Source organism: Salvelinus sp. IW2-2015, linkage group LG11, assembly GCF_002910315.2.
Source record: "Salvelinus sp. IW2-2015 linkage group LG11, ASM291031v2, whole genome shotgun sequence".
NCBI lineage: Eukaryota > Metazoa > Chordata > Actinopteri > Salmoniformes > Salmonidae > Salvelinus > Salvelinus sp. IW2-2015.
In genome coordinates this window covers 48,962,036-48,984,880 of record NC_036851.1, presented here as the reverse complement: position 1 = coordinate 48,984,880, position 22,845 = coordinate 48,962,036, and the positions used below count along the sequence as shown (strand labels likewise).

The 22,845-nt window shown below is 41.4% G+C and overlaps 3 protein-coding genes across 5 annotated transcripts in view; 2 read left to right on the top strand and 1 right to left on the bottom strand.

Moving 5' to 3' along the window:
- Nucleotides 1-20,490, top strand: part of ube2c (ubiquitin-conjugating enzyme E2C) — a 74,778-nt gene extending 54,288 nt beyond the window's left edge. Inside the window, exons 1-7 of one of the 3 annotated variants that reach the window (XM_070445790.1) lie at nucleotides 16,901-16,988; nucleotides 17,512-17,620; nucleotides 18,426-18,453; nucleotides 18,572-18,658; nucleotides 19,723-19,927; nucleotides 20,093-20,152; nucleotides 20,311-20,490. In XM_070445790.1, coding sequence (XP_070301891.1) covers nucleotides 17,520-17,620; nucleotides 18,426-18,453; nucleotides 18,572-18,658; nucleotides 19,723-19,927; nucleotides 20,093-20,152; nucleotides 20,311-20,348 — 519 coding nt within the window. In that variant the 5' untranslated portion in view covers nucleotides 16,901-16,988; nucleotides 17,512-17,519 and the 3' untranslated portion in view covers nucleotides 20,349-20,490. The other 2 variants (XM_023997319.2, XM_070445791.1) reach the window with 2 other exon arrangements.
- On the top strand, nucleotides 1,605-15,568 carry LOC111970522 (deoxynucleotidyltransferase terminal-interacting protein 1). The gene is made up of 13 exons (XM_023997329.2): nucleotides 1,605-1,982; nucleotides 2,365-2,435; nucleotides 3,043-3,139; nucleotides 9,029-9,127; nucleotides 9,227-9,295; nucleotides 9,935-9,988; nucleotides 10,083-10,144; nucleotides 10,403-10,448; nucleotides 10,699-10,757; nucleotides 10,929-10,989; nucleotides 13,351-13,422; nucleotides 14,862-14,917; nucleotides 15,144-15,568. Exons 1-13 carry the CDS (start codon nucleotides 1,905-1,907, stop codon nucleotides 15,256-15,258), a joined length of 939 nt encoding a protein of 312 aa, XP_023853097.1. The 5' UTR covers nucleotides 1,605-1,904; the 3' UTR covers nucleotides 15,259-15,568.
- A 167-nt stretch (nucleotides 20,491-20,657) lies between the features above and the next one.
- Nucleotides 20,658-22,526, bottom strand: LOC111970516 (regulator of G-protein signaling 9-binding protein). The gene is made up of 2 exons (XM_023997317.2): nucleotides 22,325-22,526; nucleotides 20,658-22,031 (listed from the first exon to the last, which is right to left on the bottom strand). Exons 1-2 carry the CDS (start codon nucleotides 22,524-22,526, stop codon nucleotides 21,496-21,498), a joined length of 738 nt encoding a protein of 245 aa, XP_023853085.1. The 3' UTR covers nucleotides 20,658-21,495.
- Nucleotides 22,527-22,845: the final 319 nt, after the last annotated feature.

Here is a 22,845-nt window from a genome sequence, read left to right as displayed (position 1 = left end):
TTATTGTACAATTCCTCCATCGTATGACAAATGTGTCTCTGTCCTTGTAAACTATGATTATCAGGCACCGACTGTCATCTCAGCATATGCTCTCATCTATAGCCCGAATGCTTTGTACAATGAGCTTAGACATAGTTTCTTCTAGATAGCATCACTTGCCTTTGCCCCATTTGTATATACTTAGTAGTGAGGTTTTTTATAGAGAACTACAATGATTGCAGGCATAAGGCTGTAGGATAAGACAAAGATCTGTTTATGCTGTTGAAAATGTATGGTGGTCATCTTGCTCTTTGAACATAATACGTACTACAGTAAGTCTGGCATCGCGCCCCAGAACCTGGATACAAACTCTAGCAATTCGTTCTTTGTCATTTGAGCATTGAGCACCAGTCACATACCCTGATCCTAGTATGTTTCTGTCACCAGCAAAACAAATTGTAGATATTGTACAGAAAATTGGTATGAATTGTTATTTTTCTCTGTTACACAATTGTATTGAGCTCTGATGAAAGAAAAAAAAAAACTATTGAATGTTGTCTTCTGTTTTTTTATTTGAGTTCATTTAACATAATTTTAAGATATGTTTATGTATTATACAGTTTATCACATAGAAATTGTTTTAATCTAAACCAAAGTGTTATTAAAAGAAGAAAAAAATCTATCTTGAATCTAAAAGTAGACTTGTGTATGATTGCATCAGTAATGGATAAGGTGTAACCAGCAAAATTACTCCTTGAGTTTATTTTTATAATTCTTTTTATTTTATTTTTTCCTAGTAAGAGCAGATTGTATGTTTGGAATTTATTTTGCATGACACTTTTGACACTTAAATCATAAAAATGTTTATTCTTAAATCAGTTCATAGACTTTTTACATAAAGTATGAGTATGAATACATGTATTTATCCCTGTTTACCCTTATGGTAATTTATTGTCTGTAGAACATTTGTAATGCCATGAATGTTTTTCTCAATGTGATTCCTATGGGCAAGAATAAGGAGAATGTAAATACTGTCTGTGCTGAATTCATTCATTAATCTTCCTAGTCTTCTCTGAGTAGATTATCAATGTTTCTCCATTGGAACAAGCATACAGATGCGCTGAATCATATTTGTTCCCAGTAAAATGTGTCAAACCATGTATGTTGTTTGCATTTCTAATAAACTACCATACCGTAGCTGTACTTTTTAGGTTCTCTTCAAGATGCTGACTGGTCTGCTGACATCCCATGTTTTGGGCTTTGAACCCCCTAAAGGTTCCCCAGAGCCATCTCTCGGAAAATATTACATACCTGTACATTATGCCATAGTTGTTGCATCACTACATATTACTTTAGTGAAAGAAAAATGTATACTGCAATGCTAGTCACTACAACCTAAATGTTAAGAGACAAAACAGATGATAGAGCGCAATAGTCAGTGTATTCCAAATGCTGATGGTCATTAGTTGCTTCTGAAAGCCCCTACAAATATGGCGGCCGCAAAGGTTCAAAGCCTCCGTCGCACGGACACGCCTACGTAGCTTTTACGCGTGCGCTAAATACATTTTTGTTCCTCCCGTGCAATAGATGGCGGTACAGAGTTCGCTTTTGTTTCTTGAAAAACACCCTGGCTCTTTAAAACAACAGTGTGGTTAGAAAAGAGGATAATGGTTTCTTTTGAATGCTAGAATATTCTGTAAAAAAATACTCGAAGTAATTTGCCAGCGCGCATTTAAATAAGCATCTGGATAGTTTTAGCCTGTTGAAATAAAAATAATCAGACAATACGTAAGCCCAATTTGAGCATTGCACACTTCTGTAACAACCTCGTCAAAAGGGATCAAAAATAGTTCTCAACCTTTTACCGTCCTCGTGGATCAATCATCACACTCCATCCAGCCAGATACTAAAAGGGCTGTTACCAAATGGGTGCCCATCGAGGTGAGGGACGGAGGGACTGGCTTCAACAAGATGRTGTTGAWCAGCCGCCCATACAAACTATGGTGAGCTCTGAGCATGCATTAAAATTGCTAAATTATTACAGTTACGAAGTGTGATTCCTACACAGTTAAACAATGTGAACAACTGAATGTGACATTTAGTAGATTGACCGCTCGAGCTCATTCCGATCGTGCCTGGAAGTGATTCGATGAGGTGGCTCGATGGCGATTGTCGTTTTAACTATRAGCTAGTTGACAAGTTCAGCAAGTTATAGTTGTCATTCAAATGTATATCTAACTAACATTTCAAATGTCTCTTAACATAGMGGAATGTGTAAAAATCGGAAAAGTAGTTGTCAACACACCCTAATTCATGTGATGGGAATGAGATGATGACTCAGCTGACATTCACTGACTCTGCGCATCCTTTGGCCTCTTCTTCCAGAATCCATGGAACATCATGATAAAACACAGACAGGTCTACCGCCGGGGCAGACGCTCACAGATGACCATGAGGTAAGTTGACTGACTGTTAAAGGGATAGTACACCAACAAAAACACATTTGAGTATTGTTGGTCTGCTTTTAAAGACATGCTCCTAAACTTTGGCTATAACTTAGTATTTTTTTTAAACCTCCCGCTTTGAGCTGGATGTGTCAATGTGTAGTTCATACATGCATCATCTATGAGCATAATTACTGTCTTACCTTAATTAGCCATGAAAGCCCACGTTTTTAAAGCGACTGTTTTTCTGGAAGATGTACTGCAGTATTTTCCCCCGCATCGATTTCAACCAATGAGCAATCAGCCCCTCGCCATATGAGTGACAGCTAGCAAGATGCACTAACAGCAGAGCGAGAGAGCGAAATGAAGTGGTGAACATAATGTGACAGTACGCAATTTTCTGGGCGCACGAGCTCTACTTTTAGAACTACTACGACTGGCTAATAAGTATACAAAGTACAGGAGAATCTCTTTGATACAAAACCAAATATTGTGAATGTCTAATATTGTAAAGTTAAGATCGAGCAGAAACTGMGATGACGATGTGTTTTGTTGAGTGACTTTCCAGACCGATTATACGAAAGGTGTGCTATAGCTGGTAGTGTCATTGTGCATCTAGCTACACAGACCCTGTTATATCCATGGACCTCTTGCGAACAGTTCTACAGCCCAGCTTCAATGAGGACATTATGGGAGTCTTCAGAAAATACATGAAGGTGAGTCTGCTGTATATACATAATTTTTTTGTTGGGGGGGGGGTGCTTATAAACTCAGCAAAAAAAGAAACGTTCTCTCACTGTCAACTGTGTTTATTTTCAGCAAACTTAACATGTTTAAATATTTGTATGAACATAACAAGATTCAAAAACTGAGACATAAACTGAACAAGTTCCACAGACGTGTGACTAACAGAAATGGATTAATGTGTCCCTGAACAAAGGGGGGGGGGTCAAAATCAAAAGTAACAGTCAGTATCTGGTGTGGCCACCAGCTGCATTAAGTACTGCAGTGCATCTCCTCCTCATGGACTGCAACAGATTTGCCAGCTCTTGCTGTGAGATGTTACCCCACTCTTCCACCAAGGCACCTGCAAGTTCCCTGGACATTTCTGGGGGGAATGGCTATCCCTCACCCTCCGATCCAACAGGTCCCAGATGTGCTCAATAGGATTGAGATCCGGGCTCTTCGCTGGCCATGGCAGAACACTGACATTCCTGTCTTGCAGGAAATCACGCACAGAACGAACAGTATGACTAGTGGCATTGTCATGCTGGAGGGTCATGACAGGATGAGCCTGCAGGAAGGGTACCACATGAGGGAGGAGGATGTCTTCCCTGTAACGCTCAGGGTTGAGATTGCCTGCAATGACAACAAGCTCAGTCCGATGATGCTGTGACACACCGCCCCAGACCATGACGGACCCTCCACCTCCAAATCAATCCCGCTCCAGAGTACAGGCCTCGGTGTAACGCTCATTCCTTCGACGATAAACGCGAATCCGACCATCACCCCTAGTGAGACAAAACCGCGACTCGTCAGTGAAGAGCACTTTTTGCCAGTCCTGTCTGGTCCAGCGACGGTGGGTTTGTGCCCATAGACGACGTTGTTGCCAGTGATGTCTGGTGAGGACCTGCCTTACAACAGGCCTACAAGCCCGCAGTCCAGCCTCTCTCAGCCTATTATGGACAGTCTGAGCACTGATGGAGGGATTGTGCGTTCCTGGTGGAACTCGGGCAGTTGTTGTTGCCATCTTGTACCTGTCCCGCAGGTGTGAGTCCTCATGCCTCCTTGCAGCATGCCTAAGGCACGTTCACGCAGATGAGCAGGGACCCTGGGCATCTCTTTCTTTTGGTGTTTTTCAGTCAGTAGAAAGGCCTTTTTAGTGTCCTAGGTTTTCATAACTGTGACCTTAATTACTTACCGTCTGTAAGCTGTTAGTGTCTTAACGACCATTCCACAGGTGCATGTTCATTAATCGTTCATGGTTCATTGAACAAGTATTGGAAACAGTGTTTTAAACCCTTTACTATGAAGATCTGTGAAGTTATTTGGGTTTTTACGAATTATCTTTGAAAGACAGAGTCCTGAAAAAGGGACGTTTCTTTTTTTGCTGAGTTTATTTGTCCTGTTGCACACAAGTGTAAATGTGTTTCTTGCATATCCCAACTTCCCCTGAGACACCCMCAGGGAGTGGGGTCACGGCCAGGGTCACCGTTGTACAGCGTCCCTGGAGCAATTAGGGTTACCGTAATTGTCTTGCTCAACGCTCTAACCTCGAGGCTACCTGTGGCTCCAAAGTAATGTCAGAATTAGGATATATACAGTACCAGTCAAAAGTTTGGACACACCTACTCGTTCAAGGGTTTTTCTTTATCTTTACTACATTGTAGAATAATAGTGAAGACATCAAAACGATGAAATAACACACATGGAATCATGTAGTAACCAAAAWAGTGTTAAACAAATCAAAATATATTTMAGATTCTTCAAAGTAGCCAACCTTTGCCTTGATGACAGCTTTGCACATGCTTGGTATTCTCTCAACCAGCTTCATGAGGAATGCTTTTCCAACAGTCTTGAATGWGTTTCCACATATGCTGAGCACTTGTTGGCTGCTTTAACTTCWCTCTGTGGTCCAACTCATCCCAAACCATCTCATTAGGTTGAGGTTGGGTGATTGTGGAGGCCAGGTCATCTGATGCAGCACTCCATCACTCTCCTTCTTGGTCAAATAGCCCTTACACAGCCTGGAGGTGATGTGTTTTGGGTCATTGTCCTGTTGAAAAACAAATGATAGTCCCACTAAGCGCAAACCAGATMGGATGGCGTATCGCTGCAGAATGCTGTGGTAGACATGCTGGTTAAGTCTGCCTTGAATTCTAAATAAATCACTGACAGTGTCACCGGCAAAGCACCATCACACATCCTCCATGCTTCACGGTGGGAACCACACTAGAGGTCGACCGATTAATCGGAATGGCCGATTAATTAGGGCCGATTTCAAGTTTTCATAACAATCGGAAATCGGTATTTTTGGGCGCCGATTTGCCGATTATTATTATAATTTATTTTTTTACACCTTTTATTTAATCTTTATTTAACTAGGCAAGTCAGTTAAGAACACATTCTTATTTTCAATGACGGCCTAGGAACGAGGCAGAACAACAGATTCTTAACCTTGTCAGCTCGGGGGATCCAATCTTGCAACCTTACTGTTAACTAGTCCAATGCTCTAACACCTTATTACATTGCACTCCACGAGGAGCCTACCTGTTACGTGAATGCAGTAAGCTAAGGTAAGTTGCTAGCTAGCATTACACTTATCTTATAAAAAACAATCAATCAATGACTGTCATTGCTCCAATGTGTACTTAACCATAAACATCAATGCCTTTCTTAAACTCAATACACAAGTATATATTTCTAAACCTGCATATTTAGCTAAAAGAAATCCAGGTTAGGAGGTAATATTAACCAGGTGAAATTGTGTCATTTCTCTTGCGTTCATTGCACGCAGAGTCAGGGTATATGCAACAGTTTGGGCCGCCTGGCTCTTTGCGAACTAATTTGCCAGAATTTTACGTAATTATGACATAACATTGAAGGTTGTGCAATGTAACAGGAATATTTAGACTCATGGATGCCACCCGTTAGATAAAATACGGAACGGAATAAACGTTTTGTTTTCGAGGTGATAGTTTCCGGATTAGTCAAAGGTATATGGTTTAGAGAGAAATAGTCGACGCGTTATAATTCCTGTAATAACTTGCGGCTGAACTTGAAAGGGGTTCCTTCGTTATTTTACCGTCCATGTCTTCCATAGAGAATGTCTTGATCTACTTCAAATAAGGTCTGTGTTTCGCGGAGGAGCAGACTGACAGGGGGCCATGCAGACAAGCTCTGCTWTCTGCACTACAACCTAAAACTTAACTGGGAATATTGAAGACCCATGAAAGCTGGTGGTTCGTTTTAACATATGTTCTCATGTTATTTGAGACTAAATTTATTTTATTTATGCATTATATTAAGTTAAAATAAAAGTGTTCATTGTTCATTCAGTATTGTTGCAATTGTCATTATTACAAAAATGTGTGTGTGTGTGTATGATATATATATACTTTTTTTTTTAATATCGGCCGATTAATCGGTATCGGCTTTTTTTGTCCTCCAATAATCGGTATCGGCGTAGATAAATCATAATCGGTCGACCTCTAAATCACACATGCGGAGGTCATCCTTTCACCTCCTCTGCGTCTCACAAAGACACAGCGGTTGTAACCAAAAATTAACAATTTGGACTCATCAGACCAAAGGACAGATTTTCACTGGTCTAATGTCCATTGCTCATGTTTCTGGACCCAAGCAAGCCTCTTCTTCTTATTGGTGTCCTTTAGTATTGGTTTCTATGCAGCAGAGGTAACTCTGGGTCTTCCTTTCCTGTGGCGGTCCTCATGAGAGCCAGTTTCATCATAGTGCTTGATGGTTTTTGCGACTGTGCTTGAAGAAACGTTCAAAGTTCTTGACATTTTCGGATTGACTTAAAGTAATGATGGACTGTCGTTTCTCTTTGCTTATTTGAGCTGTTCTTGCCATAATATGGACTTAGCCCTATTTGGTAAAAGACCATCGAGGATCGCTATGTGGCGCAATCGGGCGATTTAGGCTTGTACACAATCGCCCATCCTTAACACACACACACACACACTCTCTCTCTGTGTGGTTACGATAGGCTAACGTATGTCAATGGTTTTAGGAACAGCAGTAACATCAGGCAGGAAGTAGGCTAATCTTGGGTGCAATTATCATACAGCAGTAACATCAGGCAGGAAGTAGGCTAATCTTGGGTGCAATTATCATGTTCCCGCACTGACTGACTGTGTGGAGGCTCATTGATTTAACGTTACGTTAGCCTACATGATACACTAGTAAAGTAATTTTTTAAATGGCTCTCGGCTATATTAGCCATGACTTACCGTTCTTTGTGCAGCTTCAAATGTCGAACAAAGTTGGAAATTGTTGCGCCCCCGTCTGTAATTTTCTTCCCGCATGTTTTGCAAGTTGCAATCCGTTTTTTGTTGATACAGCATCGTCTTTATATCCAAAAATAATAATTTTGAGTATCATCTTTCAAGGGCTCCATCTGAATTCACCTCCGATGTTCCTCTGCACTGTCACGTGCAACTTTTTCTCAGCTGGCACAATTTGATTGGCTGCTGTCCGATTCAAACTGTTATCCGTTAAATGAAGAGTTGATGCGCTGCACACTTTTTTATTAGCATCATTTGTAATATCTGGGCTTGAGGAGGGTATCAAGTCAGGTCTAGTCATGAGGCTCAAGTACAAGTCAAGTCACGAGTCATRGGTGTTAAAGTCAAAGTCAAGTTGSAATTCATCATATTTGTGACTCGAGTCTGACTCGAGCCCAAGTCATGTGACTCGAGTGCACACCTCTGATACCACCCCTACCTTGTCACAACACAACTGATTGGCTCAAACGCATTAAGAAGGAAAGAAATACCGCAAATTAACTTTTATCAAGGCACACCTGTTAATTGAAATGCATTCCAGGTGACTACCTCATGAAGCTGGTTGAGAGAATGCCAAGAGTGTGCAAAGCTGTCATCATGGCAAAGGGTGCCTACTTTGAAGAATCTGAAATAGAAAATATGTTGATTTGTTTAACACTACACGATTCCATATGTGTTATTTCACAGTTTTGATGTAGAAAATAGTAAAAATAAAAACCCTTGAATGAATAGGTGTGTCCAAACTTTTGACTGGTACTGTACATGCATATATACATACATACAGTCAGGTCCATTATTATTGGCACCCTTGATCAAGATGAGGAAAAGAAGACTGTAAAACATAAATAATGCAAATACTGAGATATATGTGCTACAAAAAATTGGGAAATTATATTATTTTATACTAACAAGGAATATATTTTGTTTGGCAAGTAATAAACACATCTAAAAAAGACAGGAGTCGAAATTATTGACACCCCTATTTTAAATACTCTAGCACTCTCCTTATTTTTGCACCCGTGTTTTCAATACACCAGCACCCTTCTCATTATTGGCACCTCTGTTTTCAATACTTTAGCACCCTCCTCAGCCACCTGTTAGAGGTAACCAGGTTTTGGATCTAAAATGTCCTGGTACTTGGTAACATTAATGATGCTGTTGACCTTAACAAAAGCCCCAGGACCAGTGGAAGTAAAATAGCCCCATAACGTACAAGACCCACCACCATATTTTACCGTAAGRATGAGGTACTTTTCTGCGTATGCTTCCAAACCCACCACTGGTGTGTAGCCAAAGATGTCATCTGATCATAGCACCGATTCCAGTCCAAAAACCAATGCCTTTTATCAAACTCCAGGCAGTCAAATTACATGKAAATAGAGCTCTCAGCAGTCCATAAGTACAGACGAAGGAGATCAAGGATGTGGAAAGATTCTGTATGGAGAAATGGTCTATAATCCCTTCCAATATGCTCTCTAATCTCATAAAACAAAAAAGCCTCAGTGTTATCCTCAAACGGGTAAGGTGCTGGAGTACTGAAAACAGAGGTGGCAATCTTTTTTTCTTTCTTTGCGACAGTTTTTCGAGAAAGCAGCCAGCAACGTGAAGGAGAACTTAGAAGAGGACGTCCAGACCGAGCAGCTGATCCGAGAAGCCTGCAGAAACTGCTTGGAAAATGTAAGATGCCAACTAAATGTGTTTCAAGAAGTGTCAGTGTTTAGGTTCTGTGGTTAATGCACAGAGACCTCTATGAGTAATGTTCCTGTCCATGGTCAGGCCAAACAGCTCTTCTCAGACGGGGAGAAATCGGCAGTGGCAAGACCCGGCCCTGAGCCTCCAGTCAAGGTAAAGGAAGATTTTAAAGGAGTGAAGATCATGATGGCTCTTTCTCAATACATCTTTCCTCAATTCCTCACATTCCTCTTTCTTTACCTCAAAGTGCATTGGAGGGGAGGGTAGGAARCTTGGCCCTTCTCCTCCAATATGGTTGAGAAGGAGGCGAGGAGATAGGATGTGAGATATATTGCAGAAACACTCATCTAGAATGAGTCCAAGTCTCACATAACTTAAATGTAGTTGTCATCATAAGTGAAGTTCCAGATTTTAAGTGAACATGACACTGATTTACGCTTCAAAAAAGGGATGTTGTGGCGCAARGGTCTAAGGCATTGCATCTCATCCCAGGCTGTATCACAACCTGTCGTGATTGGGAGTTCCATAGGGCGGCACACAATTGGCCCAGTGTCGTCCGGGTTTTGGCCGTCTTTGTAAATAAGCATTTGTTCTTAACTGACTTGCCTAGTTAAATAAAGGTAAAAAAAAAAAAATTATGTGAGGATGCCGGCTGGAAGTATGAATGAGTGTTTTCCTCATTGCATTAGTCTTATTGCCTCCACATCTTGAATGAAGTTCTTGGAGGGAAAATAAGGATATAATGCTATCGCTGTCTCTTCCACTTCAGTGACAATATCTCTTTTCTTGCAGCGGGTGAAACTGGAGGATGAGTCCAGTCAAAGAACCAGCCCTGTTCCAAAGAAGGTAAACTAGTCTGCCCTTGTAGAATAATCCTTCATCAACAATAATAAACCCAAAACGCAGAGTAACTGACAATATGACAATGTCTGTCTCCCAGCGGAAAGGGCGCATGACAGCTCCTGTCGGTTCCACTTTCAAGCCTACTATGTATAGTAATGTGTGAGTATGCGCTCCTGTTCGACAACACGTGTTTTCACCTTGCTGTCAGTGAGCAGTTGTTTTCATTATCAAAACCTACATGTAAAATCACTGCTGCATGAATGCTCAAACTCTAATTCACATGCAAGGGACGCTACTTAGTCTAGTTAAATAAAGGGGAAATAAAACATTGTCGTCCCATATTTCTTGAATGGAAATCTAGATTAACGTGAATATTCAAACATGTAAAATGCTGTGATCCACATGCATGTTCTGTAGGCCTAAGCCCAAGACATCAGAGTCCATAAAGCGTGAGGGACCTAAGGTAAGAGTTTATATGTTATTGCTTCTATTAATTAGTTATATGTTAATGGCTGAATGCAATAGTAATTTATCCATTATACCATACACTTATAACAAGTTTCCCTCATGCATTCTAGCATCTTTAAAGATCACAAACTGTCTTTTTTGGGTGAAAGCAACATAATAATTKGATTTTTTTTTTAACTTTCTGTTCCATGGATTTGAGTATGATACATTTCCCCTATATAATACAATGTTTTCATATTCTACAGTGGGACCCTTCCAGACTGAATGAAGGGAGCACATTTGTTCTTGGGTCCAGAGCAAATAAGTAAGTGGAAATTGGAAGTTGASTATTAACAATGTTTCATTGACTCACACACAAAACAAAAGAGAATTAAATTGAGTTACATGGGAACGTGGTCCACCAACTGTCTTGGTCTACGTTGTTGTTTTTTATATTATGTTCCTAATGAAACCTGAAATCCCTGCTTAATTGTAGGGCTTTAGGAATGGGTGGCACCAGAGGAAGGATTTACATCAAACATGCTGACCTCTTCAAGGTAACTCTCTCAATTCAATTTAAGGGCTTTATTGGAATAGGAAACACATGTTAATATTGCCAAAGTAAGTGAAGTAGATAATAAACAATAGTGAAATAAACAAAAATTAACAGTAAACATTACACCCACAAAAGTTCCAAAATAAAAAAAGACTTTGCAGATATCATGTTATGCGCAAATAGGTAAAGTACAAAAGGGAAAATAAATAAACATAAATATGGGTTCTAYTTTGCTCTGTTTTTTTTGTTATTTCTTTCCAATATGTCAAGTGATTTTCTTTTTTTTTTCTCATGATTTGGTTGGGTTTAATTGTGTTGCTCGCTCGCTCTCTCTCGCTTTCTCTCTCTTGCTCTCTCTCTTGCTGTCTCCGTCAGGCGATAATAAATGCAGGATGTACATGTGGTTGTATATCAAACAGTTATAAAATAAATGAATTTGCTCTGCATCATCTAGAAGGTTTAATAAGCACTAAATGCAGAATCCAAATCGATATACACTATATATGAAAAAGTATGTGGACACGCCTTCAAATTACTGGCTTCGGCTATTTCAGCCACACCCGTTGCCATGCAATCTCCACAGATAAACATTGGCAGTAGAAGGGCCTTACTGAAGAGCTCAGTGACTTTCAACGTGGCACTGTCATAGGATGCCACSTTTCCGACTCAGGAGCAGTGGAAACGCGTTCTCTGGAGTTATGAATTACGCTTCACCATCTGTCAGTCCGACGGACGAATCTGGGTTTGGCAGATGCCAGSAGAACGCTACCTGCCCGACWGCATAGTGCCAACTGTAAAGTTTGGTGGAGGATAAATAATGGTCTGGGGCTGTTTTTCATGGTTCGGGCTAGGCCCCTTAGTTCCAGTGAAGGGAAATCTTAATGCTACAGCATACAATGACATCCTAGACGATTCTGTGCTTCCAACTTTGTGGCAACAGTTTGGGGAAGAAGGCCCTTTCCTGTTTCAGCATGACAATGTCACCATGCACAAAGCAAGGTCAATACAGAAATTGTTTGTCAAGATCGGTGTGGACGAACTTGACTGGCTTGCACAGAGCCCTGACCTCAACCCCATCGAACACCTTTGGAATTAATTGGTACGCCGACTGCCAGCCAGGCCTAATCGCCCAACATCAGTGCCCAACCTCACTAATGCTCTTGTAGTTGAATGGAAGCAAGTCCCCGCAGAAATGTTCCAACATCTAGTGGAAAGCCTTCCTAGAAGATTGGAGGCTGTTATAGCAGCAAAGAGGGGGCCAACTCTATATTAATGCCCATGATTTTGGAATGAGATGTTCAACGAGCAGCTGTCCACATACTTTTGGTCATGTAGTGTATGTTGGCAGGCATTTCCATGTCAGAATCATCCCGTTTTCATTTGGATGTACGTAGGGATCCTGTTGCGGATCTCCTATGGCATATACCCTTAGGTAGGTTCTGTTGAAAGCACACGTTCTCAGCAAACAAATAATCCAACTCAAAAACCACCCTTTGGACATCTGGGCAGCAGTCCTAATCGGCTGAAAAWAAGCCTCTGGCAAGCCAAGGTCTGCTATCTCTTCAGCTTGATAGGTGACCTACAGGTAACMGCCAAAATAATGGAAACACTTGAGGAAATGAAGGTTCTGGCGGCTCTGATGGTTTTGAGGGCAGGGTAAACCCCAAGAAATACACAGCCATTCTGTGAGATCAGCTATGGTGAATAATTTATATTCTGATGGGAGGGGTCTCTTCCAGGGGCAAGAGTGGTCAAGGAATTGTTCGATGAGCATAAAACAAATCTAAACCATATGCCCTGGCCGTCTGTCACCAGATGTCAACCCAACTGAACACTTTATGGAAGATTCTAGAGTGTTTTCCACCACCTTCAACGAAACACTAAATGATGGAATATCTCGTGGAAGAATGGTGTCGCATCCCTCCAATAGAGTTCTAGACACTTGTAGCATCTATGCCAAGGTGCATTGAAGCTGTTCTGGCGCAACACCATATTAAGACACTTCATGTTGGTGTTTCCTTTATTTGGCATTTACCTGTAGGTGGATGACCCCTTGTAATGTTTTATCTTATGGTTACACAACAACCTGTAGATTTAGAAGTACGCAATATTTGTTCAATAAATTGTATTTCATGTGTACATTGGGAGCTAATAACTGAATTAAAGGAGCACATACAATTAAATCAAAAAGTCTAAAATAAATGTGGAACCGGAGTGGCCATGTGCTGTGAAGGTTTTTTCCCTGTTTGCTATATTATGCTAACCAACTTGTGAGTGTGACGACCATCCCCTCTCCCCTACCATAAACCATTACATAGCTTACAGCAAAGTAATAAAATACTGTGTCTGTGTGTGTTTTCAGTATGCTGCCGATGCCCAGGACAAACACTGGTTGGCAGAGAGACAGCATATGAGAGCTACAGGTGGAAAGATGGTAAGAGCTCTGTATCCAACTCTAGCCTGGTCGCAAGATCTCTAGCCTGGTCGCACGATCTCTTAGCGCTGGTCGCAAGATCTCTAGCCTGGTCGGCAAGATCTCTAGCCTGGGTCGCAAGATCTCTAGCCTGGTCGCAACGATCTCTAGCCTGGTCGCACGATCTCTAGCCTGGTCGCACGATCTCTAGCCTGGTCGCACGAGTCTCTAGCCTGGTCGCAAGATCTCTAGCTGGTCGCAAGATCTCTAGCCTGGTCGCAAGATCTCTAGCCGTGGTCGCACAGATCTCTAGCCTGGTCGCACGATCTCTAGCCTGGTCGCACGATCTCTAGCCTGGTCGGCACGATCCTTTAGCCTGGTCGCACGAATCTCTAGCCTGGTCGCAGATCTCTAGCCTGGTCGCAGATCTCTAGATCTAAAGAATTGCTTTAGCCAAACTCAGAGTTGGCTAAAGCAGAAACCGATCTTTTGTGGGCGACCCAACCAAATTCACATAGAAATGTGAGTTATAGATCCGTCATTCTCATTGAAAGCGAGTCTAAGCGGTCATTTCTATGCTTCCCGTCCTTAAGTTTAGCTTTTGTGTCTTGTTACTTTCAGTTTTGTACACATCAGCTTCATACAGCTATAGGGTGTTCACCCATAACATTATTATTTCAATGTTAAAAAAATATATCCGTTCAATATAGAATTGCATTCAAAAAACAATAGTCCAAACCCTATGTCTCTACCATATATGGTTCACAAGTTACAGACTATTTACTCAGAGAATTTATCATGATTAGAGTGAAAGTGGTCGCTGGTCAATAGAACTTTGTCAATGCTCCGCGGGCAGAACGGCTCTAACGTCAACTGACAAGCTAGCTAGTGGCAACAGGTTCCTGTGTGACAACATTTCTAAGTGAAGTCTACCTTCTTATTTAATCAACACTGTTAAGTACTAGCGTATTAAAGTTATAAAACAAACCCGGGATCAAACCCGGGTCATTAGTGACACCGCAAACACTGCGATGCAGTGCCTTAGACCACTGCGCCACTCGGTCGAGAGGCCCCTAAGGTTATAATATTTAGAGACCTATCTAATGATTGGTCGAATCTGATTCATAATGGCATAGGGCAAAGAACTACGTTTAGACATGAATTTAGTAGCACCCTCTTGACCCTTATTTCACTACATTCTAGAGCAGTGAGTGAATGCCCACCAGCTTAAAATACAATATTTTTGATTATTGAAAAGATTGTAATGTGATCCTTTACACTATAAATTGCTTGTTTTATCACAAACTGAAATTAGGCAAAAAATTATAGAATTTGAACAACCAGGTAATGTAGGAGAGATTTCTACATATTTGCACCTTTTAAAAACAAGTATGATCTGCTAAATCTATGAACTAATGTAAGCTAATCTAACATGATCTAAACATTTTCTAATTTTATAGGCCTATCTCCTTATTGAAGAGGATGTGCAGGACCTTTCTCTGAGTAATGATTACAAGTAAGGAAGATGTTTTGTTGGCCCCCATTTTACTCAACAAGTATCAATTKATCTGCCATTGAATGGAGTATCTTTGATGGATATTCACTTCTTAAACCAGGCATGCCTAGCCTGGTCACCCCAGATAAATTGGCTATAGCCTATAACCAGGCTAAAATCAAGCCCGAAGGGGGTTACACTGTTTTCAGGGTGAGATTATGATTCTGTTGTTTTTTTTTTTTTTAAGAGATTGCCCTGACCTGAAAATGACGCCAGTTGAGTTGAAGCCTTTCACAGTTCCCGGGTGGATGATTGAGAAGATGCAGAAGGCCATGGAGGTCCAGAGTTCAGGGAAGGAATAGAGTCCTAGTCTACCTTGACAAATGGTACCCTATTCCCTAACCTATATAATACATTACTGCTGACCAGAGCCCTGTTGGCCCTGGACATAGGTAGTGTTCTAAAGGGAATAGGGTGCCATTTTGTGGGCAGCAGGTAGCCTAGCGGTTAAAAGCATTGGGCCAGTAACCAAAAGGTCACTGGCTTGAAATCCTGAGCTGACTAGGTGAGAAATCTGTCAATGTGCCCTTGAGCAAGACACTTAACCATAATTGCTTCTGTAAAAGTCTGCTAAATGACTCAAATGTAAAATGTCAATTTCTGACACAGCCGTAGAAAACCACGGAAATAATGAATATATCAATCGTATCAAATCACGAGAGACTGTACAAGAGTGCCAATGTCTTTTCTGCCCGTGTGGCTTTGGATCTCATTGTATACAATTACAGATTTTTTTTCAAGTGTTTTATTTTTTAAATATATATATATTTAAAATGTAACCTTTATTTAACATAGCCAAGCCAGTAATTGATCAGTTCTATTTGATAAAGAAATGCCCCCCCCCCCCCTTTTTTTTTTTTTTTTTTTTTAAACCAATCCTTACAGTACTCTAATGGTTAAGGGGGCTCTATGGCAACCTATGGCCCCTTGGTAATAGAACGGTTATTGGGGCCAGGGGGTGTGCCTCCCCCCACATTGGATATAAGGAGTTCTATAAAGAGTTACTGTTCTTGTAAAATCAGTCATTTTGTTTTCCCATCTTCAACTGTATTCTCAATTTTATATTGTAAAATGTTTCTACAATGTCAGGTGCTTTTATGTCATTGTACTTCATGGCATATAGACCATGATGAACTTTTAGACCATATACTTTTTTATATAGTGAAGACGTGAATCAACCTTATTCACGTAGAAATAAAGGTTTTGATTTGTCTATGTCTGATTTATTCAGTATGTTTGTCAGAACGTTTTAATTGTATCTACAGCCGTTCTATTCAAATATCCCTTGTATGTCTACCTTTTTTATATGGTTTATTGCGTTAAAATAATGAAGCAAATGTGTGAGATATTTTAACGTACAGGCTGTATCGTCACCTCACCTCTTCCACAATAGTGTCTGTAAATATATATTATTGAGACATGTTTACATTTTAAAATTGACTACAAAAATGTGCTTTTTGGTCTCATTTTAAGGTTAGGGGTAGGCACACGGCTAGCGGTGTTAGTATGGTTAGGTTTTAAGAATGTATACATTGTAGAAATGGGCGCGGTTTAGCCATAATTATGACTGGCCGACCGACTATTGCTCATGCCGCGTTTAAGTGCTAGTTGGAACTATGAAACAAACAAAAAAAGTCCAACTTGCTAACTGGTTGTAGTTACACACGTGCCGCTTTCAACGAATCAGCAAATTAGGACATTTCCGAATTTCCTAGTTCCGACTAGCCTGTGAACGCGACTTCAATCACAGAGTTTGTGTTAGACTCAATGCGACCGTACAACCATAGGCAAATCTGTCTCTTCCGAATGATCTTTCACCCAATGACATCGAAGTGTTTTGTAAGTGCATTCTTCCAAATGGTTGCTACAGCGTTGCTTTGTTTTAAACCTGAAGTTGCGATTGGTCATATTTGTAAACGGGGTGGTGACACCGATTTGATAAAGGTAGTTTAAACGGGTGGGCGGGTACCTACACAGTTTGAAAAACTCAGTAGCAGAAGAATAGAGTCGGTGGACAGAACCGAAATACCAAGTATGGCGACATTTTATTATCCATTCAGAAGTATATGATAGGCAGTGCTGGTTATTTAAAAAACACTTTAGGTTGGCTAAAAAGTCATTCCGCTTGCTAGTTAGCGTTATTTTTGCTGCAGTGCTAACGAGAAGACACTCGGGTAACGTTAACTGCGTCGTTAACTAAGCTAACGTTAGCTTGCTATGCGCTAACATGATTAGRAAATATACCCATTTTGTGTTATTGGCTTGTGTGAATTCGACAGTTATGTCTAGGTCATAGGATCTCTGAGTTAGGTTTGCATTGGCTAATTACTGTTAACTAGCCAAGGCAACTTCAAATCCAATGTTTGCTAGTTAACTACTGTAACTTGTTTAGCCAACGTCATGACAACACCCCTGTGGTTAGTGGCTTGCTAGCACGAAGCAAAATGCCAGATACGACGTGCATTTGAGTGTTTAAAGTAACTTATTTATTTTGTTTATTAKCTTCTACTTTGCTAACTACTCACCGTCCTCTCGAATTATGTTATCCCAATAAGTTACAAGTATGGCCTCTCAAAATATGGACCCTGCAACTTCCTCATCCACAGCCGCTCTGAAAGGCAATGAGACGGGTGGGAGTGCCGCAAAGGGCTCAGTCACTAAAAGGTTTGTGACATTTGTTACCGTCATCTACATGTACATTTTAGTCATTTAGCAGACGATCTTACCCAGAGAGACGTAGTTATTGCATTCATCTTAAGATGGCTAGGTGGGACAACCATCTGTCAAAGTAATTTGTTCCTCAAAGTAGAGATCAGCAAAGTCGGGGCTAGTTGGGAGAGGGTTAAGTGCGAGTGTTTGTTGACAKAAGGCTTTTTTGTTGTTGTGGAGCTGTAGTACAATTATTTAGGATACCCTTTCTTTGAAGAGGTAGGGTTTTCGGTTAACTGGGAATAGTTTCAAGGGGAAGCTGGTTACACCATCGGGGTGCCAGGACATGCTCTTTCAATGGGTTTAACGGGAGCTGTCCTCCGCTAGTGGTTGTGGGGCAGAGGTGGCAGAACGGAGTACATTTGTCGTTTAACAGAAGCTCTTATCCAGAGCGACATAGAGGAGCAATTATGGTTAAGTGCCTTCCTCAATGGCACGTCGACATATTTATTTAACCTAGTTGTCTCAGGAATCAAATAGCAACTTTTGGTGACTGCCCCAACACACTTAAACGCTAGGCTACCGCGAATACTCTAGATTTATTCCCTGCTTACTTTAATACTAAGGCTGGGTCTTAACAAATGGTCCTAGAGAAATTGCCATTTAGCCGTTAAGTGAACCAAACAGTATTGTTCTGTAACAGCCTACATGTTAGCTGATTTTTAAGATGGGTGATTAGTACTACTTACATTMGGATATGGGCTAGTCATTGCACAAAGTTTGGGCACATTTTAAACGTATCTTCTTTTTTACTCCCTAGACTTCAACAAGAGCTGATGACACTAATGGTAAGTGTTCCTTGTGTAGGGCTATGTCCTAATCACAATTGGAGATGTCAATTGATCTATTTTGGAAAACAGCTATTTCTTTAAGATCTGAAGTTTATTTCTTGCACATGTCATATAGATGTCTGGACATAAGGGGATCTCGGCTTTCCCAGAGTCTGACAACCTTTTTAAGTGGATCGGAACGATAGACGGCGCTCAGGGAACAGTAAGTAAAGGTTTATTTCTACTCCACCATGAAAAGTGGATCCTTGGCAGGGGCTCAGATTGTAAGACCAGTAATGTAGATGGTGTGTAACCCTGCCAGATGAACATGGGTAAAGGTGTTGGCATGCTTCGGCTAGGCGAACAGACCGCGCGTACTCCCTTAAAAGACCTTTGCTTGAAAAACAATACAAGTTTGTCGAACTTGAGACTCCATAGCCACTTCCTCAAAATATAATTAACATACGATGACTCGATAAATCTGTCATTAGTTTAAAACATTTGCTGAGGAGATCTTGGTCACAAAATTTTACGTCAAACTAGGGGTGTTCGTAAATTCAATCTGAAGTGCCAGTGGACGCTCTGGCTGAGGACTAGTGTTGATCCGAGCYTTCTGACCTCAGCTTGACTGCCGTTAACTGGCTAACGTTGGCTAGCTTGCTAGCTACTTCCAGACATAAGTGAGAGTGCCTCACTGACCATTTTACTTGCCCTAGCAGAGCTGATTATAGTGGTCTAAGGCAGTGCTAGAGGTGTCACTCCCGGCCACGACCCGGAGACCCATGAGGCAGCGCGCAATTGGCTCAGTTTCATCAGGGTTTTGGGAGGGTTTGGCCAGCTGGGATGTCCTTGTCCCATCGAGCTCTAGCGACTTCCTGTGGTGGCCGGGCGCATGCACGCTGACTTTGGTCGCCAGCTGTACGGCTGTGCATTTGTGCATRTGGCTTCCAGTTTAAGCGAGCAGTGTGTCAAGAAGCAGTGGCATTTTTTTGTCTCGTGTTGAAAGACCACAAACACTGACCTACTTTTGACCAATCACCGATGAAGGGACGTGGACTTTGGCTTGCCTCTGAACAGAAATGTGTGTGCATGAACAGCCAAACTCTTGCCGGCGACCAAATGTTCGTCAGAATATATGCATGAACTGTTTCGGGTAGGAGTTATACGGACGCCTTAACAAGATCCACATGTCTTCCATCAACATTCAAATGCTCGCCTTGATTAGCTTTTGTACAGTTAAAAAAAAATAAGTATATTAAAGAATGTCAGCCTTCTTCCATCTCTTAGGTTTACGAAGGCCTGAGGTACAAGCTGTCGCTAGAATTCCCTAGTGGCTACCCTTACAAAGCCCCACGCGTGAAGTTCATCACATCGTGTTTCCACCCCAACGTTGACGATCAGGGATTCATCTGTCTGGATATCTTGAAAGACAAATGGTCAGCTCTGTACGATGTGCGTTCCATCCTGCTGTCCATCCAGAGTTTATTAGGAGGTGAGTTGTCTTTTTATTAGTTGTCTGTCGTTGTTGCCCAACCATTTTCATAAGGGGGTCTGATCAGATTTATCAACACACCGAGATCAAATCACATTTTTTTTTTAGGGTTTGTGCCACTGTCAAAGTTTTTGCTAACCTTGTACCAAAATCTGTCTTGTCCAGAGCCCAACAATGAGAGTCCCTTGAACACTGCTGCTGCTGAGCTTTGGCATAACCAGGAAGGTTAGTAGATGGACCAATGTCTGTTGCAATAGCACTCACAKATTTTGACCAGGGCCCATAGGTCATTTGTGATGCACCCTGTAAATACTCGTGTCATGAATCAAACAGTTTTGTTAAACTTGTACGGTATTGAACAAAGGTGTCTGTCTTTCTTACAGCATTCAAAGCCCATTTGAACTCTACCTACAAGAACTGACCCAATATCCTACAATCCTGCCATGTGTTTTATTTTTAAGTGTTTCTTTCTTCTGATTATGTAAATACTGGGTATCTGTATAATATTTTTATGTTTGTGTAAACTTTATGTGAATAAAGTTTAATCGTGGCTTTGTTGGTTATTTTCTAGTCAACATTTGACTTTATTTAATTTGCATAATACATTTCAAGCAATCAATACAACGTTCATTCTAACATGCTGACCACACTGGCCATGTTACAAAAAATAAATGTTCATATGTCAATCATTTTTAACCACACACTGCTCGCGCGTGGTCTTAGCCCAGGCGCTAAAATACAACTTGGTTCTATTTGTGTCAAGTCCCTCATCTCGTCATTGGTTTTTAGGAGCATTTACCCACGTGGGTGATTGAAAGCTGAATTTAGGTCCGCGCTCAAGTCCAGTTGGTGGTGGTAATGCACCTTAAAGTTGGTTGCCAACCGCCATATAAAGTCCACAGAAGGATCGATTACAAGAAACGAACTAGGTTTTCCCTTTTATCTGTGGATTAGTTGTTGGAGAGGGCACACGAATTTGTGACTCAATGGGTCAAAATCCCACAAAGAMCCAAGGGGGGAAAAGGACCTGGTGTATTTCAGGTAAAATAACGCAATTTTTATATCCCGGGACCAATTAGCTAGCTAAATGTCCGTGACTCTTTTCGACCGTTCACCAAATTAATATTGGGTGTTTTGCTATTTCAACCTGCGTGTGTGTCGATGCACACACCCGGTGTAGTCAGCGTATTACAAAATGAATCAATAACCTAGGTATACAAGGTCTTTGACAAACATCTATCCTTTTATCAAGGAGATCTTTATAGTTGATCATACCTTAAAGCATTTGTTCTTTGACTGCGTCTAAAGACATTTGTCTAACGTTCATAGTTTTCATTAGTAAATAGAAATGACTTGTGCATGAGKGAACCTAATTTATACCATGTGTATGCAACACAAGAACGCTACGCAAAATGCCAGTCCTGTACTGTCGTTTTAAAATTGCAGTACTGCCCATTTTAGTTTGTACACAGGAATGKCATTTTGGTAGCTACTTGTTATTGCACGGTGTATGAGGCTTTATTCAAAGTTTTATTAACCATTAACAGTTCAAGAGTATACCTCAGTCTTCAGGTCGATAAACAAAACATACAGCCTAACTTACAGTTTAGAGGTTGACAACACCCAGACATCTGGTCATCTTGGGACACCACCATCATCTCTTCCAGAGTCTCATCCTGATCGTGTGGAGTGTCCTGAYACTGAGTGCCTTCCACCCAGGCCTCTTGGGTAGCCTCCACTGCCCAGAAAGGAATACTGACTTTCTGGAGCATCTCCTTGACCAGGGCGTCAATCTGGTTGATGTGCGTCTTTAGGTCAGGGTTTTGCTCCACRTCCACTGCTAGCCATGGGGTTTGGACTGAAGCAGCTCGGGCAGACACCCCAATGACCCCATCTGAAGCTCCTGTGTTCACCAGGGCCCGGCGGTCATTCCTCTGTTTCAAAGGGAAGCGGTCTATTAAGTCACTGGCTTTGTGCAGGTCCTGTTGGAGGTTCTCTAGCCCAGTGAGGAAAATAACCCACAGTCGCTCCACCTGTAATCGATCCTCTTGTCCAGGTTCAGTCYCCCTCTCTGTCAATAGAGGGACCAGACGTCTGTGCACCCCTGTATTATGATGAGACGACGCACAATTATTCACAGTGGAATTTGTGTATGATTTACACTATACAAAGTACTTGCACTTGTGATTTTGAAAAGACCGTACTGTCAACAATTTATATATGTTTTGACACCAATTGGCTGAGAGAATGTTGRACTTAAAGATTTGACCTGAATTGGAATGAATGGAAGGGGTCAGATCACAGTCACCTTTTGTTTGTGGAACCCCATTAAATMATTGAATAAGGGGTCAGATCTTGAGGTTCATGTAACATTCAACAGCATTATAGTGGCCTTACCTGTGCAGATTCTATGAGCCAGTGCTCTGGTCTCGTCCATCTCCTCTCTCAGAAAGCTGCCGTCTGAGTTACTTCCGATAGAGATGGCCATCTGTTGGAAACAGGCAYTCACCTTGCACAGGGCTTCCAGGGCACGCTCACACTCTGTGACCTGCCGTTTCCTGGCCTGGATCTCATCCACTGATCTCCGCCACCGATTCATCTGAACCTTGGAAGAGAACTACATTACCGATTACAATTTTGGACAGCCTAGGTACCTTTTATTTAGGTAACTGATTACGTTTAGAAAGTAACTAACCCAGCCCTGTCACTCTGACCTTAATGTGACACTCCAGTCTCCTTTTCACCTCATTTAACTGAGTTACCTAACAAAAGGCGCATCTCAATAGGTGGTCCGGGTATGTCGTGACAGCACAAGTTGTGGGGGTGGCTTTTCTCTATTGCTCCTCAAGCAAGGAGGGAGGCCGTCGACTTCACCGATTACCATCAGACCAAGTGTTTGAATTCCATACTCCTTGACG